Here is a 14887-nt window from a genome sequence, read left to right as displayed (position 1 = left end):
CTTTCATGAGGTCCTGGATTTTCTAGGTGGAGATCAAAGACCAACACTTGGACACTTGGACCTGTCTGGGCCACGAAATGGCAGGGATTGGCTGTCAGTGACGAGAGCAGGATTCTGGGTGTAGCTTCCTGGCAGGGGCTAAGTCCATCACCAGGGCGTGAAGGGCAGGGCAGGCCTGGCTGGAGCGGCTTCAAGGAGAGTTCACTGGGTTCGGTCCTGAGAACTGAGGGGCCTCCCACTTCTTTGTTGAGAAAGGAATTGCCATATCCCTCTGTGGAGCACCTTGTTCCCCAGGGTGTAGTGGCAGGCGTTGACAGTGGGCACTGCTTTTGCAACAATGGCAGGCACCTGTTGTGGCCGAAAGACCCAGAAAGAGTCTTTCACGCTTCTGCTTCCCTCCCTAGCCCTCCCCACGAATCTCACCCCGCCATTCCTCTGTTCTCTGCTTTCGTCTGCAGCATTGAAGCACTGCCCCTACCAGTGAGCGAGCAAAGCCTGGCTTCTGAAGCCCTGTGAGACTTGCTCCTCCTGGGATGCATATCCTCCCTAGCCACAGATACTAAGCATGCAGGGCATGCGCTTACCACCTGGTTGTCTAACCTTGTCATTGCACAGAAGGCCCAGGCAATGCCAGTCAGTATGCCCATGTGGCCCAGGGTAGGTGGGTGGGAGGGGAGCATCCTCTGTGTGCTACGGTTGCTTGGCAAAGGAGAGAGTGACACGGAGGACATAGGACAGAAAGAGAGGGGGATGAGTCACTTGGAGACGTAGGGATGGGCGGTCTCTACCATTGGGGGTTGGGCATTTCCATACCATCTGTAGTTTGGGGGAGATGCCGGTCACATCTGTACAGGCTGCACACAGGTACAGGAGGGCATAAGGGCCCCAGCCCAGCAGCAGTGTCCTGGTTGGCAGAGTGGTGTTCACCTGGGGAGAAATGGTCCTAGGAGGCCTTGCCCTGCTTCAGAGGCAAGCAGCCCTGAGTTGCCTGGGAAACCAGGTGAACCCTCAGTGGTGCTAAGCAGCAAGACAGGGCTGCAGGAAGATGCCAAGTGCAGGGCAACTGGACACCAGATGAACTTTGTCCTGGAGTTGAGACAGAGTCTGAGACCTCTCTGGCCTTTAAGATTGGGATTTCAAGCCTGTGATTTGTACCTACTTAACGTCAATTGCCTGCATATGGCCTGATAACACATGTTATCAGATAAATTGCTTTATCACACACAACTTATCTAGATGCTGGTAATGGACCAGGTAATAAGCTTCCTTCTGGTCTGAGCTCTGTAATAAGGTGTCTTAGGGTTCCATGCGTGGGGGGGCTATGTGGACAAGATCCAGGGTTGAGTTGCCCTCAAAGTTTAGACATCAGTCCTAGGTCCAGCTGGTGAGATCACCCTGTCCTTACTCAATTGCTCCATTTCCCAATGTGAGATGACAATCAGGGACCAGAGCTAGTCAGGGTCAGGGTGATGGCACAGCTTTATCCCAGGGCTTTCCAGGGGGACACAACTTGTGATTTCATTTCAGGAGGGAACTAATTTTTCTCCTGAGGAGTCACAGGTGGGTTTGAACCATAGACTTCGAGGTTAATAGCCCAACACGAAACTTACCACTCCATCTGATCTCCTGGGACATCTCCATAGTTCCTGCTTCCCACATATTCTCAGATACTAAAATGTATTAATGCTAAAAATGAGTGTCTATGCTCTCATTAGAGTTCCCAGGTAGTGCAAAGAATTAGTGCTACTCTAACTGCTAATCAAAAATTCTAACGGTTTAAAGCCAGCTGGAGGCACCTGGGAAGAAAGGCCTGGTGATCTCCTTTAAAGCCCAGCATTGAAACCCTCTGGGGCAGTTCTACTCCGATACCCATGGGGTCAGCGCCAGTCAGGGTGCTGGGCCACAGCTGCAGGTGTTTTCTTATTGCTTCATTCCGGCAAAGATGGCAACGCAAGTGGAATGAGGAAACCGCTGCTTCATGGAATAATTATAGGTCCCAATTCGATATCTTAAAAACGAATTGACGGAGAGACATATTCTCTTGTAATGTCCTCCATTCCAAAAGACAAAAAGTGCTTGAGGCCAGAGTAGAAATTGGCCTTTTAGCCAAGAGGCCGCCTCACCTGGAGATTGTAGAAGCACTTGATGACTCTGGGCACAATGCTCAGACCATGCCCCAGCCCCCAGCCCACACCCAGGTGTTGCTGGATGGACAGAGGGCATTCTCCAGCTTTGGAAGTGGGGTCCTTACCTGGAGGGGGCCGCTCTTCTTGAGTTTCTGCCGCATGAGCTGGTAGGAAGTGAGTGTGATGAAGAGGGGCAGGAGGAAGTTGAAAAATGCCATGGTGAAGAAGAAACTGGTGAAGTTTCTGCAGGCAGGGAGAGAGGGTCGCTTCTCAGGGTGACTGGCTCCACTCACAGAGCCAGCTGCCTGTGCTCTAGGTTGGTCTTTGAAATAGGCAGATGCCGGTGTTCAGTGTGATGAACCCCCTTCCAGAGCCAGGAACCACCGTAGGGCATAGGCCCTCATGTAACTCTAGGAACCAGGAAGATGGTGGGGGGGGGGGGGCGGAGAGGGGAAGGGGAACGAGTGCTGCTTTGAGTTCAGGTGCCCAGCCAGGCTTTCTGCAAACTGCCCAGCCCTCCTGGGTGTTCACCAGGGAGAACAAAAAGGAAGGCCTTCGAGGGGGACTGGACAGCCTGGTAACACCTGTGGGAGAGCTCCAGATGGGGGGGGCAGGCCAATGCTCTCCCCCATGGAAGCCTGCCATCAAGGGCAGGAGGTTCATAAGGAGGCGTCATGTGGCGTGTACTGCAGGCTGCAGGGGAAGCAAGGAGGGGGGAGGATGTGGTCCACATGAACCACTAAAAAAGGGGCTCTCAAAGTCCTGGTTTCCCAGAGAGTGTACCCTCTCTAGTGGCAGGGGCCACCGTGCACTCAAAGTTGTCTCCCCAGGCCTGGGTCCTGGGAATTCAGAGGAACGGAACTCCCAGCTGGAGGGATCCCTCTAACTAAGGACATGGTCCCTTCAGAGATGCGGATGTTATATTCAGGACACTGGACTGCTGAATACAACCAAGGGCTTACGGAGCGCTGTGACCGTTGCAATGACACAGGTCAGTGGCAGAGGCACAACTCTCTGCTTGATGCCCCTCCATGGACAGAGCAGTGATCGTTGACTTGCAAAGTGTCCCCATCCCTCAGCCTTCAGACTTGGTGCTCTCTGTCCAATGCCAGCTCTCAGTGTCGTAACCCAGGAGTTGAACTTGGCTGGCAAATGTTGGCATTTCAACATTTGGGTTTACAGTGGGGGCACCCACTGTTTGAGGCCTTACCTGTCACCTTTGGAGTAGTCCAGCGTGCAGCACGTGCCAAGTGGCTCATAGTCATAGTGCCCCCAGCCCAGCAGGGGCAGGGCTGCCCAGAAAGCAGACGATAGCCACACGAAGAGCACCAGGGTGCTTGCTGAACTCCAAGCAAATGGGCTCCCTGCATGGCAGGACAGTGAGGATGAGCAGAGGAGAACCAACCAATCTAAAGAAAGTGAGCCTGCTGGTCAGGCAGAGGGTCCCCTAAATCCCTCTCCCAATTTTTAACTACTGGGAGCCTACACACATGGGGAGCATCTCTGAGCCTCAGTGTTCTCCTCTGAACAACGAAGAGGATGACCATCCCCTGGGGAGTTGCCAGAAGGAGAAAAGACTTCATGGAGGGTAAAGGGCTCCCAGCAGAAGCCCCCCATCATTGTCTTTAGAGGTTAGGGAGATGAAGGAAGGGGCATGGAATTACTGTGTGATCCAGTAATCCAGCCCAGAGGATTGAAGAAGGAAGGCAGGAAGCCTAGGCGGATCACTATTCTGGGACCTTGCTCATAAGCATCCACATCCATCTGGAGCTCACGGATACTTCTGAGAACTCCTGAATCAGGACCAAGGACCCTTTCTGTACACATGGCAGGGAGGGGTCCTGACAACATCCTTTGGTGTGATGAGTTCCACGGAACTCACCTCGTCCATGTTCATCATCTTCACCCATGACCTTTTGACAGGCCACACTGTAGGGAGCCCTGGGCCTAGCCTTCAGGCTTCCTTCCTCTGATACCCCTTCTCGTGCAGGACAGGGCAGGGCACGGGAATTTGGTGAAAAGAGCAGACCACCCCTCACTTCCCTGGCACTTTGCTTCCATGCATCGGGTTCACATAGCATTTGTTTGCCTGTGACAGTACTAAATGCCCACTTTTTTTACTTTCAGGCTTTAAATGGATGAGCAGAGTGACATGTTTCAGGCTACCAGGGATGGAGCAGACCCTTTGGGCCTGCTGTTTGCCTCCCATTCAATTTTCCTGTGTCCACGCTGGCCCACCATGTTCACCCCCTTCAGGACAGGGCAAGAGGGCATGGACTGCCCTACCAGGGGCGGGAGTATTGCAGTAGGGGTGGTGACCCATTGAGGGAAGCTGGGGAGCTGGGAGGAGCTAAGAGTCCTGGGACAGGAGCTCTGAGAGGAGGCAGGGGTGGCTCACTTTCAACACCGGTAACAGGAAGGCAGCCCTTTGGCGGGGAGGGCACTGGAGGGCGGCATCTGAGGAGAGATGCACAGTGGCCACTTCCTTGCCAAAGGGACCACCCCCAAGGTGGGCACATGCAGAGCAGCTCGGTTTAGGAGATAAAAGGAGTGACTGTCTCAGAAGACCTCAGCACATACCGGCTCTGTACCGGACTGGCCGTGTGACCCACGGACAAGCTACAGAACCACTCTGTTTCCCAATCTGCAGACCGAGGATTTGATCTGGGGGTGGGCCGAGTCACAGCTCCCATCCTGTATCCACACACCCTGTTGGGGAGCAGAGCACCAAGGTAGTCTATGGATGAATATACTTTTATTTTAACGGCTCTTCTCTTAGAGGGGGTTCAAGTTAGAATAATGCATTAAACCAATGATTTCACAGATACTGTTTAAAGTCAGGCTAAAACACATGGTCTAGCTTTCACAAGTGAGTCACTTTTAACAAAAATATGTATGCTACAGACCAGATGGTACCCTGATATGGCCAACATGCTGAAGACAGTATGAGATAATTGAGCTGCACTGGTCTCCCTGGAGCCTTGACCATGACGAGTTCCTGGGAATGGTGAGGTCCCAGCTCTACACCGCACACACCCTCTTCCCTGCCCCACAACATTGCCTACCCCCGGGGCCATCTTCTGTACTCAGGATCTTATTTGATTTTTAACATAAAACTGTGAGCTTGGTTAGTAAAAGCAGACCCCCTCCCCAAGAGGAGAAGACTGAGGCTCAGAGAGGATCCCTGATCTGTCTGGGACTTCGTCAATGGCACAGGGAGCCTTTCATGGCTTCTACTTGTCCTGCCTCTGCACTTTCCCATCTCTGTCCTGTCCTGAAATGAGTGCTACACCCATGCACTCTGACACCCACCCAAACTCGCCTGTGCCAGGAAACGTTGATGGGGACTTCATCCTTACCACCCCTCCCTCCCTGCTTCTCCTCCTCCCCAGTCTGTATGGGCTACCCTGATCTGGGACCCCAAAGACATACGGGTGCAGTAGTGGTGGTAGCGTTCCCAGGCAATGGCTGCACAGCTGCAGATGCTGGCCAGGGCCATCGCGAAACCTTGGAAGCCGTGTGCCTGGCAGCCGTCTGAGCCATAGGGCCAGTGCCTGTAGGGACACTGGGTACCAGTCACTCTTCCCCTCCTCTCTACCCCCTCCCCCCACTTCCCATGATCAGTTTGGAGGCCATAACCAGTCCCTAGGGAGCTGTGCTTTCCCACGAGAAGACTGAGGCTAAACAGCTCATGCCTCTCCCTGAAAGTGGTGGGTTTGAAAGCAAACTCTCCCAACTAATCATCTGTGCGTTATCCAGGGGCCTCCCTGTGTGGTCCAGTGCTGGCATCACAAGAAGTACAATAGGCTCAGAGCACTCATGCCTGTATTTGAAACACGGGGAAACTGAGCCTCAGAGAGCCTCATGCAGCAGATGAAGGTAAAGTCAAAGACTTCAGGTTTCCCAACTCTCAAGTCCATGGTCCAAGCAAAGGTGAAGTTGCAGTTGCTCTTCCTGGGTGGAAGGAGGTGAGGGGAGTATAAAGTCAGGGTACAGTAGAGGAAGATCTCTTCAAATTTAGACAGATTGACTCCCAGATGACCTTGAAATGACAAGTTTAATGTCCAAAACAAAACAACCAATAAGGAATATTTAGTCTTCCTCAGAAAACAAACCAGTGAGTTTGTTTTCTGCAAACCTGCAGCCCTGATCAGAGATTGTGGTTTGCAATAAGGAGACCCTGATATTTGATAAAACATTGTTTGCTTTCACAAACACTTATTTAGGTCTTACGTGTGTTGAGCAAGCAGCCCTGGTAGCTCAATGGTTTACCACTTAGCTACTAACCCAAAGTTGAATGGTTTGAATTGGCAGCAGGAGGAAAGATCTAGCCATCTTGCTCTTGTAGAGATCATGGCTTAGCAAACCCTATGGAGCAGTTCTAGACTGTTCTATCGGGTCACCACGAGTCAGAATTGATTCATTGGCACGCAATAACAACATGTGTTGAGCACTGTTTGAGGTTACTTGCAGCTAACCCGTCTGCATTTCTAGCTACCCATATGAGTTAGGGGATAACATGCAATGTACCGAGGAGAGTCAGAGCTAGAAACTATGGAGCCGGGTCCCTAACCCAGGTAGTCTGGGTCCCTAGAATAGTTGTGAAGCAGTCGTCCATGCTCTCAATCTCTACAGTGCACCCTCTCTGTTGACCAAGTGTGAATAGTTCCTGACCTTCAGAAACCAGTTACCACTCTGGAGGGGGAGTCTGCAATTCAGACATAGCTTAGCACAGCCTGTCCATCATTTACTCTCAGGCTAGCTTTCTACTGTGGGAAGAACTTGGCCTTGCACCTGCTGTTCTGATGCTGCTGTTCTGCACCCAGAGGTTAGCCCCGGGGTGGGCCCATAGGTCCATGGAACGCATGTATGCGTGAGGGCGGACAAGACAGACAGAGGCAGTACCGGCGGAGGCTGGATATGGCTGCAACCAGGGCATTCAGGCTGATCCCACTATCCGCCAGGGCCAAGTTCAGCACCAACAGGTGGCCAGGTGTCCGGATCTCTGGGATCTTGCAGAAAGAGAGGATGGTCAGGCCATTGAGACTGAGGCCAGAGAGTGCTGAAAGGAAGAGGAGGTTGCGGCATCAAGATTAGTGAGCCTGCTGGGGTCCAACCCATGTGCCTTGTGGTGGATGGCGCTTCAGCTTCCTTTCACCCATAGTTCTTCTATACCGCCCCCCGGTGGACCGACCCTTAGACACAGACAGCAGAGGCACAGCCCTTGACCTCTGCACTCACTGTCTAATGTGAGACAGTCAAGGACACAGTGTAGGAAGTACAGTGAGGTTCATGCTGTGATAATAGATATGGGACCTCATTCAAAGCTCTCTACACCCAGTCTTCCCCGTGTATAGTGAGAAACGGAGGCTCAGAGAGACTTGCTACCTGCATCTGATCAATAACTAGTCATTGGGGAAGCCGGTTGAACACAGTTCTCTTAAATTCCAAAGTGCCTGCTTTTCCCAATAGGGCAAGGGAGCAGAGTCCAGGAGAGTCTGGATGAGGCAGAGTGTGGAAGGAGCTGTGAGGATGGGAGGCAGGAGGTCCGCTTCAAATGAGCTGTCTCCAGCTCAGATAGGCTAGACCTAGAGTTTCGACTTGACCAAACGCCTTCAAATCTCTGAACCTTAGCCTCTCTCTCGAAAACGAAAACTGTGGGCATTTACAGGGGAAATAAATGGAGGAGCATTCCCGAAAAAGGGAACCGTGTGTACAAGGATACACAGTGCTAAAACGTCGTGGCCTGATTGGGGACTGGAGGGAGGCCGGACTGGAAGGTTCTTGGAAGAGGGGGCACCGGAACTGTGCCTGTGGCTACCATTCCCTCTCCGCTATGATTCTCATCAGGTGACAAGGTGTGTGGATCACGTCTCTGCAATTGCTTTGAACGAGGGCTAGATGCCCATAAATCCAGCCTTCGACTGATTTAGCCATACTGGCTCTGCTGTCCAGACTGGTCTCAATGAGCTTCTTAGGTGTGGGATGGGCACAGGCACTTCCTGGGCTGGATTGCCTGTCAGTGGACTTAGGGGGTGGGGGGTGGTAGACATGTGGAGCTAGAGCAGACGAAATAGCTAAATTAAAATCCCCATGTGTCTACAAAGGTAAGCACTTCGTATCTATATTAAGCTATCCTAACCATCTATGGTGTGTCAGGACTTTAATGCCAGCGAGCTGAGGGGACTTGGTCACATTCACACACACACACACACACACACACACACACACACACACACACACACACACACACACATAACTTTTAAGGGTCTGGCATTTTACAGGAGTCTAAGCAGGACCTCCTGGAATGAGTTAAACTTCCTCCTGGTTGGAAGGACAGAGAAAAAAAGTCAGAAGCCTTTAATCTTGGTCATTTTCTGTCAAATGCCCTCTCTGAAACATCAACCTCCTCGTCCCCAGCTGGGTTCCACGCTCTGAGTCCCCACATCAAGATGCACCTCATAGAGACAGCAGTTCTGCTGTCCCTGGTCTTGCACCAGGATCAGGTAGCCAAGAAGGCGCGGCACCCTGCCTGGTTTGGGGGAAATACTTGCCAGATGATAGCTGTAACTCGATTCTTGGGAACCATGGGGTTCTTGTCCTTGTCTGGCCCAACTCACCTTCCACCAGCAGCACTGTGCCCACGGCCAGCACTTCAAGCTCCCCGAAACCAGGAGGCAGGGTCCCGGGCTCCAACATACTTGAGTCCGACCCTTGTAGGCTGGCTCTTCTCTGGACGCTCAAGTAAAGCTTCCCTTTTAAAGGGGCTGCTGACATAGCAGCCCATCTCTTATGCTGAATCGTGGGCTATTCCTGCTGCCGCCCTTCAAAGTTTTGGCCCGAAGAGAAGGAATTCATTCATCAGTTGAACAATAAGACCATTGTGAACCTGGATGGAGTCCTGTCTCATTCATTTCGGCCCCACCAGACTGGATTAAAAAGCAAGAGTCCAAACAGCAGAATTGGAAAAGAGTTGCATAATTACCCAAGAAATGAATGGAATGAGGAATTTGAGCTGCAGCTATCGCTAAGAGTTGGGTAGGAGCCAGGTTTGTCCATGTTCACAGGCATTGGCAAGCTGAGCATCAGTGCATATGCATATGTGTGCACCTGGGTGTATGTATGTGTATGTGAAAGCATGGATGTGTAAATGTGAGCTTTGAGCTTTGCACGCATACATGTGTGTATATATTTATGTATGTGTGAGCATGTGCCAATGTATGTCCTTGGGTGTGTGCATGGTGTGTACATGTGTATGTGGTGTGTGCTTATGATTGAGTGAATGATCACAAGTGTTGGAGGAAGCTTGAGGGTTAAAAACGGTTTTAAAAAAGATAGATGTTGAAATGCCCTTTTGATAATGAATGTGATATCATTCCTTTTCAATTTGTCCTTCCCAATCTCATAGGTCAGATTATGGTCTGATTCAAAATGTCCAATACCAGTCGATTTTATCACATGGATGCCTAGGATATTGATCTTTGTGTGGACGCTCTTATTTCTCATGGATTACAATTTTCCTAGATTCCTACTTCACATTCCACATTTCAATTATTAGTGGATGTGTGCAGCTGTTTCCTCTCATTTTGAGTCCTGCCTCAGCAAATTAAGGTCCTCCAAGTTTGCTCCATCCACCTGATGAAGGTCGACTCTATTTTGAGAAGGCTGCTTTCCCCCACTTGTCTTTTGAGTGCCTTCCATTCGCATGGGCTCATCTTTCAGCAGTCAATTGGAAAATGACCTGCTGCAATTCATCAGGTTTCCAACAGCAAGGTACACAGTAGTGGCCTGCACCTTTCTTCCTCCTTAAACATCACTCACTGCCATCGAGTTGATTGTGACTCAGACCAATCCTACAGGACAGGGTCGAACCGGCCCTGTGGTCTTCTAAGGCTGAAAGTCTTCCCAGGATTAGAAAACCTCTTCTGTCCCCAGTTGGGCAGTTCTTCCTCCCAGTCGGTTTTCATCTGGAAGCTGTGCAGAAACCTGTCCACCATGGGTAATGCTGCTGGGATTTGAAATGTTAGTGGCACACATGCCAGCATCACAATACACCAAACTGACAGGCGAGTCATAGAAAGCAGCACAATCATGCTTATTAAACGCTCACAATGGGTCAGGCCTTATGCTATACGATTGCGTAATAATTCCGACAACAACTTCATGAAGTAAAGCCCAACATTTTAGGTGAGGAAATGGAGGTTTAAGTAATTAAGAATTGGCCTGAGGTTGCCTTGTGACTCATGGGTGGAGCTGGCACAAATGACCCATATCCTGTGCCTGGGCACTAGCACCTTCATCAGCACCCTCTGACTTGGTGTGGCCACTGTGTTCTGTCAATGTCTCTCTATTTCCCATCGTGTTAGTCTGGGTACATTCGAGAAACAAATCCATAGAAACATGCATATGAATAAGAAATAGTTTTATATACAAAAGGAATTGAACGTTGAGAAAGCATCCAACCCAGTCCAGTCTAAGTCCATAAGTCCAATACTAGCCCATATGTCCAATACCAATCTATACAGTCCTCTTCAGACTCACAAACACATGCAATGATGCCAAATGCAGGACGATCACAGAAAGTCTTTGGATCCAGTGGCAGCATCTCAGTGCTGGCAGGGGTCTCTCTGTGGTTTCTCCGGCTTCCGAGGTCCGGTTGCAGCAGGGCAGGTCCATGTGGCTTTTCCAGCTCAGGGCACTTGCAGCAGGGCAGGTCCATGTGGCTTTTCCAGCTCAGGGAACTAGGGTAGTTCCATGTGTCTTGTCAGCTGCCATGTCTTCCAAGGAGTGGCAGAGAGAGAGAGAGAAGTGTCTCCCGCCTTCCAGGAGGAAATATCAGATTTTCCAGAATCCTCAGGAGAAGGCCATGTCCACACAGAGGCCTCGTTGGCTATGATCTTATTGACAAGCTAGACTCCAGCCCTACACGCTTACTCCTTAAACTGTCAATTATGTAACTACCATGCCCATTTTCCTCTCAGAGGGGTTGTACCTACATCCAAGTGTAACAACTAAACAGAATGTTAAGATTCCTTGGGTGAGAAATACCTTAGTCCTTGGCTTCACATAAGAAAGAATTCACATTGAAGCCTGGTTTGTGATCCAAGTGGTTGTTGTTGTTTTTTTTTAAAGGACAGAAGAAGTTTAAGGTTTTACAGTCACCGAACATGGGACTGCACCCCCCCACACATGGTGACCTGAGACCTGAGAGAGAGAGAGACCACAGCATGGCCAAGTGGAAGGCAGAGAAGTAGCAGGAAAAAGAGCGGTGGTCTCCAATTTCTGGTTTTCAGGACCTTCTGCTGGTAGGCGTGGTTGATGGTACTGGTTGACCCCATTGGCTGACTTAAGCCCATTTGGCCTAGATTGGGTCAATCCAGGTATACTGGCCACCTAGGGGTACTTCTCCCTCACCCCCTGCAACCGCCTCGGGGCCTGTATTGGCGCATGCCCGGTGGACACCCTGGTCTCTGCTCTGCTACCTAACATTTCCCCACTGATGGGGCATGGACTCAAATCTTTGGGGAACTGGGTGATGCTATCTCTAGCTACTTCCTCCTGGTGAAAGTGGCATGGAGTGGGGCTTTGAGTCCACACTCTGGGAGAAGGGGTTGTCCAATCAGGGTCCTTGATAGATGGGGTTGGCGTGGTTCATGAGCTGGGGGTCCTGGAGCTGGCACACTTGGTTCAGAGGCATTGGTAACCTAACGACTTCTGGAAGAAACAAAGCAGGTGGACAGTTTAGGTGAGACGGGTAAGGCTGTGAGATGGCAGTGCCCGTGGAGGTGTGGGTTAGTGTCTTGAGAAGGTTAGAAAAGAAATCTCAGGACTGACAGGCATGGGTGCTAGTTTACTTTAAACACAGGAATGGGGATAAAGCATTTACTGGCTTAAAGACTATGATGGATCTGAGGTAGGGTTTTCTGTGGAGTACTTATCTGTCCTGGGGTGGCAGTGGAACACTCCCCAAGAGCTCTCAGTGGTGCTTGTCTGTGTGCCCTGTTTCTGAGGGGTCTGGGTGCAACAGCACCCATGGTTTCACCTGCGAATGGTGCCCAGGGTCAGGCGAGAAGGTCAGGACGGGATATGAGGGGGGCAGATCCTCCAATACCCATCTAGAAAACACAACCAGCATCACGAAAGCTCGATGCATCAAGGCCAGTGACTGCAGTTTCAGGATGCTGTGAAACTGGGGCCTCGAGCAGGTGCCCCTGTAGGCGGGGGGTGGGGTCGTGGACCTAGTCTTTGCCAGCAAACTGGAGCCTGACTTTTCTAGACAGCCCACCTGCTTGGGTGACCGTACAGGGCCTGTGGAGGGACCTACTGGCATGAGTAATTCACTAGACCTCCCAAGGTGAGACCACTGCTTGGAGTGGCCTTCCAGTAGCCGTCAAAGGTGCCCACTGGCACGAGTGGCCTTCTGAACTCCTGAAGGGGAGAAGAGATTGTCAATTGGCTCAGGGAACATCGTAGGGAAATTGGGATTCTTGGCGGGAGACATACTGTCCCAGTGGAGCTGTACCAGGCACGTGCTGAAAGCAGAATTGCTGAAAGGCCATCAGAAATAAGTGAATTATTCAGGGGCGTGGCTCCCGAATGCCTTTGGTTGAGGCTTCGGCAATGGGAAACCAGCCGGTAGGAAAAACAAACAAACAAACAAACAAACCCTAAACTAGCCAACTGGCAGAATGCTAAAACAGCTTTTTTGTAAAACCAGGAGAAAACAAAAGGGAGGGGAGGGGTAGGGAGTGCCCAATCATCGGGGACTAGGTGGGCCTAGTGAGTTCCCAGGGCCGAGCAGCCAGCCCAGTGAGCACTGCTCCCCATGTGTTTGGAGCAGTGGGTGCCATCTTGGCTGGGATCACATGGTCAGTTGTCCCACAACAAAGATGGCAGCGGACACTGGGTGGTGCCACCTTGCCGGGAACAGAGTCACGTGGTCAGGAACATGGCAGCTGCCGCATGCAGCCTGGTCAAGAGTCTGCAGGGAGCAAGCAATGGGGACCAGAGTCCCGCAGAGACTAACAGGGTTTATGCATGCATGCACGCACATGGCTGTCTAGCTGGCCGGGACACAAAGCAATCCACTGAAAATCAAAAAGGCTTTGGGGACTGAAATCCCCCAACTATAGTCTGACTCCTCCAGGAAGCCTTTCTGAGGAGATGGGTATCCTAGAGCCGTTCCTTTGCCACCAACCAACCTCCATATTGCATTGCTGGTTCATCTGTATGTCTGTGTGCTTGTTCCCCCACACCTGTAAGATCGCCCTAGTGAACCTATTAAAAAGGGGCTAGTGAACCAGGATAAGACAGAAGGGCAGGCATCGACAGAAGCATCGTTATCTTGGGCAAAGGCAAAGGCATAGGGCACGTAGGGATGATCTTTTGTTTGGGGGAGAAGAAGGTACCGATGGGAATAATGAGAAAATGATATCAGCTGGTATGGGAAGAGGAAGGTATTTTAGTTAGCTGCACCCCCCCCCCCACACACACACAAACCTATTGCTATCAAGTTAATTCTGACTCAGAGTGACCTTATACATGGTTTCTGAAACTGTCCATCTTTATGGGTGCAGACAATCTCACCCCGCTCTTCTGGAGCGGCAGATGAGTGAGAATGGCTGACCTGACTGTTAGCATCCCTGCACCGGACCCACAGTGCTACCAGGGCTCCTTCAGCTAAGGAGCTGCCAAAGCAGAAATAGGGTGGTGCCTTTGACAAGCAGAAAGTAACTTTCTCACAGTTCTGGAGGCTAAACGCCCAAATCAGGGTGTCAGCGTTCTTATTGGAAGCCCCAGTCCTTCCTTGGTTCCTTGGCTTAAACACTGTCCTCACATATCACCTGTCTGCCTTCTCCTTTGTATGTGTGTGCATTCTGGTCCTTTTCCGACTCTGAAGCATGTAGGTTTAGCACACATCCCACACTTCCATGGGCTAATTAACAACAACAGAAAACTGCCTCTTCCCAAATAGGATTACATCCACATCACTGATGTGGTTAGGCACATCATCGAACGGTTCTAACTCACAGACCCTCTGTGCACTAGAACAAAACACATCTGGTCCTGCGCCTGTCCTCACAATTGTTCTAATGTTGCAGCATCTATGTCAATACATCTTTTTTTTTTTTAAGCAAAAGGGAAGAAATTTATTGGAACCCATACGGGAAACCCTAGGGGGGCCCAGCATACCCTACTGTGTGGGCATGCCCAGCAAAGAGTCATACCATTCACTGTACCCCCATGTCCCAGAGGGACTCCCCTTGAGCCAAGTCCCAAAGCCCCAGGACTGGCTGGGGGTGGGGACAGTCAATGCATCTTGTCAAAGATTTTTCCTCTTTTCTGCTGCCTCAGTACTCTACCAAGCATGATGTCATTCTTCAGGGACTGCTCTCTCCTGATAACCAAAGTGCGTGACAGTAAGTCTTGCCGTCCCTACTTCCAAGAAGCGTTCTGGCCGCACTTCTTCCAAGAAAGATCTGTTTGTTCTTTTCGCAGTCCATGACACTCTCAACATTCTTCACCAGCATCCATAGGTGCCAGGGCTAACACTTTAACACATGTTTTGGTGTGACATCATTCAAGCAACAGCAGATGAGAACCAGCATTTGGTCTGGGTCAGTATTGTCAAGCAGGTCTTGCACGGAGCTGGACATTTCATGTGTGCACGGTGGGTCCCAGGAAATGAGACACGACCAGACTTCCCTGGGCTGTGCTTGGCAAGCCTTTGGTCACGAGGAATTGAAGAACCCTCTGGAAGA

General features: G+C 50.9%; 1 protein-coding gene across 1 annotated transcript; it reads right to left on the bottom strand.

Annotated features, from left to right (window-relative positions):
- Positions 1 to 201: 201 nt before the first annotated feature.
- Positions 202 to 8825, bottom strand: RGR (retinal G protein coupled receptor). Its single transcript, XM_075559579.1, has 7 exons — positions 8747 to 8825; positions 7032 to 7188; positions 5559 to 5680; positions 3337 to 3490; positions 2252 to 2369; positions 814 to 927; positions 202 to 348 (listed from the first exon to the last, which is right to left on the bottom strand). The coding sequence occupies exons 1-7, from the start codon at positions 8823 to 8825 to the stop codon at positions 202 to 204; spliced, it is 891 nt and encodes a 296-aa protein (XP_075415694.1).
- Positions 8826 to 14887: the final 6062 nt, after the last annotated feature.

Source organism: Tenrec ecaudatus, chromosome 10 (assembly GCF_050624435.1).
Source record: "Tenrec ecaudatus isolate mTenEca1 chromosome 10, mTenEca1.hap1, whole genome shotgun sequence".
NCBI lineage: Eukaryota > Metazoa > Chordata > Mammalia > Afrosoricida > Tenrecidae > Tenrec > Tenrec ecaudatus.
Note: the sequence above shows the minus strand (reverse complement) of the source record. Positions and strands in the feature narration are given on the sequence as shown.

Excerpts from the sequence above, each read along its gene's own strand:
- RGR (XM_075559579.1), bottom strand. The coding sequence starts at position 8,825 with ATGTTGGAGCCCGGGACCCTGCCTCCTGGTTTCGGGGAGCTTGAAGTG. Across the intron at positions 7,189-8,746 it reads CACAGTGCTGCTGGTGGAAG|CACTCTCTGGCCTCAGTCTC; the intron begins GTGAGTTGGGCC and ends TCTTCCTTTCAG. Across the intron at positions 2,370-3,336 it reads GACTACTCCAAAGGTGACAG|AAACTTCACCAGTTTCTTCT; the intron begins GTAAGGCCTCAA and ends CCCTGCCTGCAG.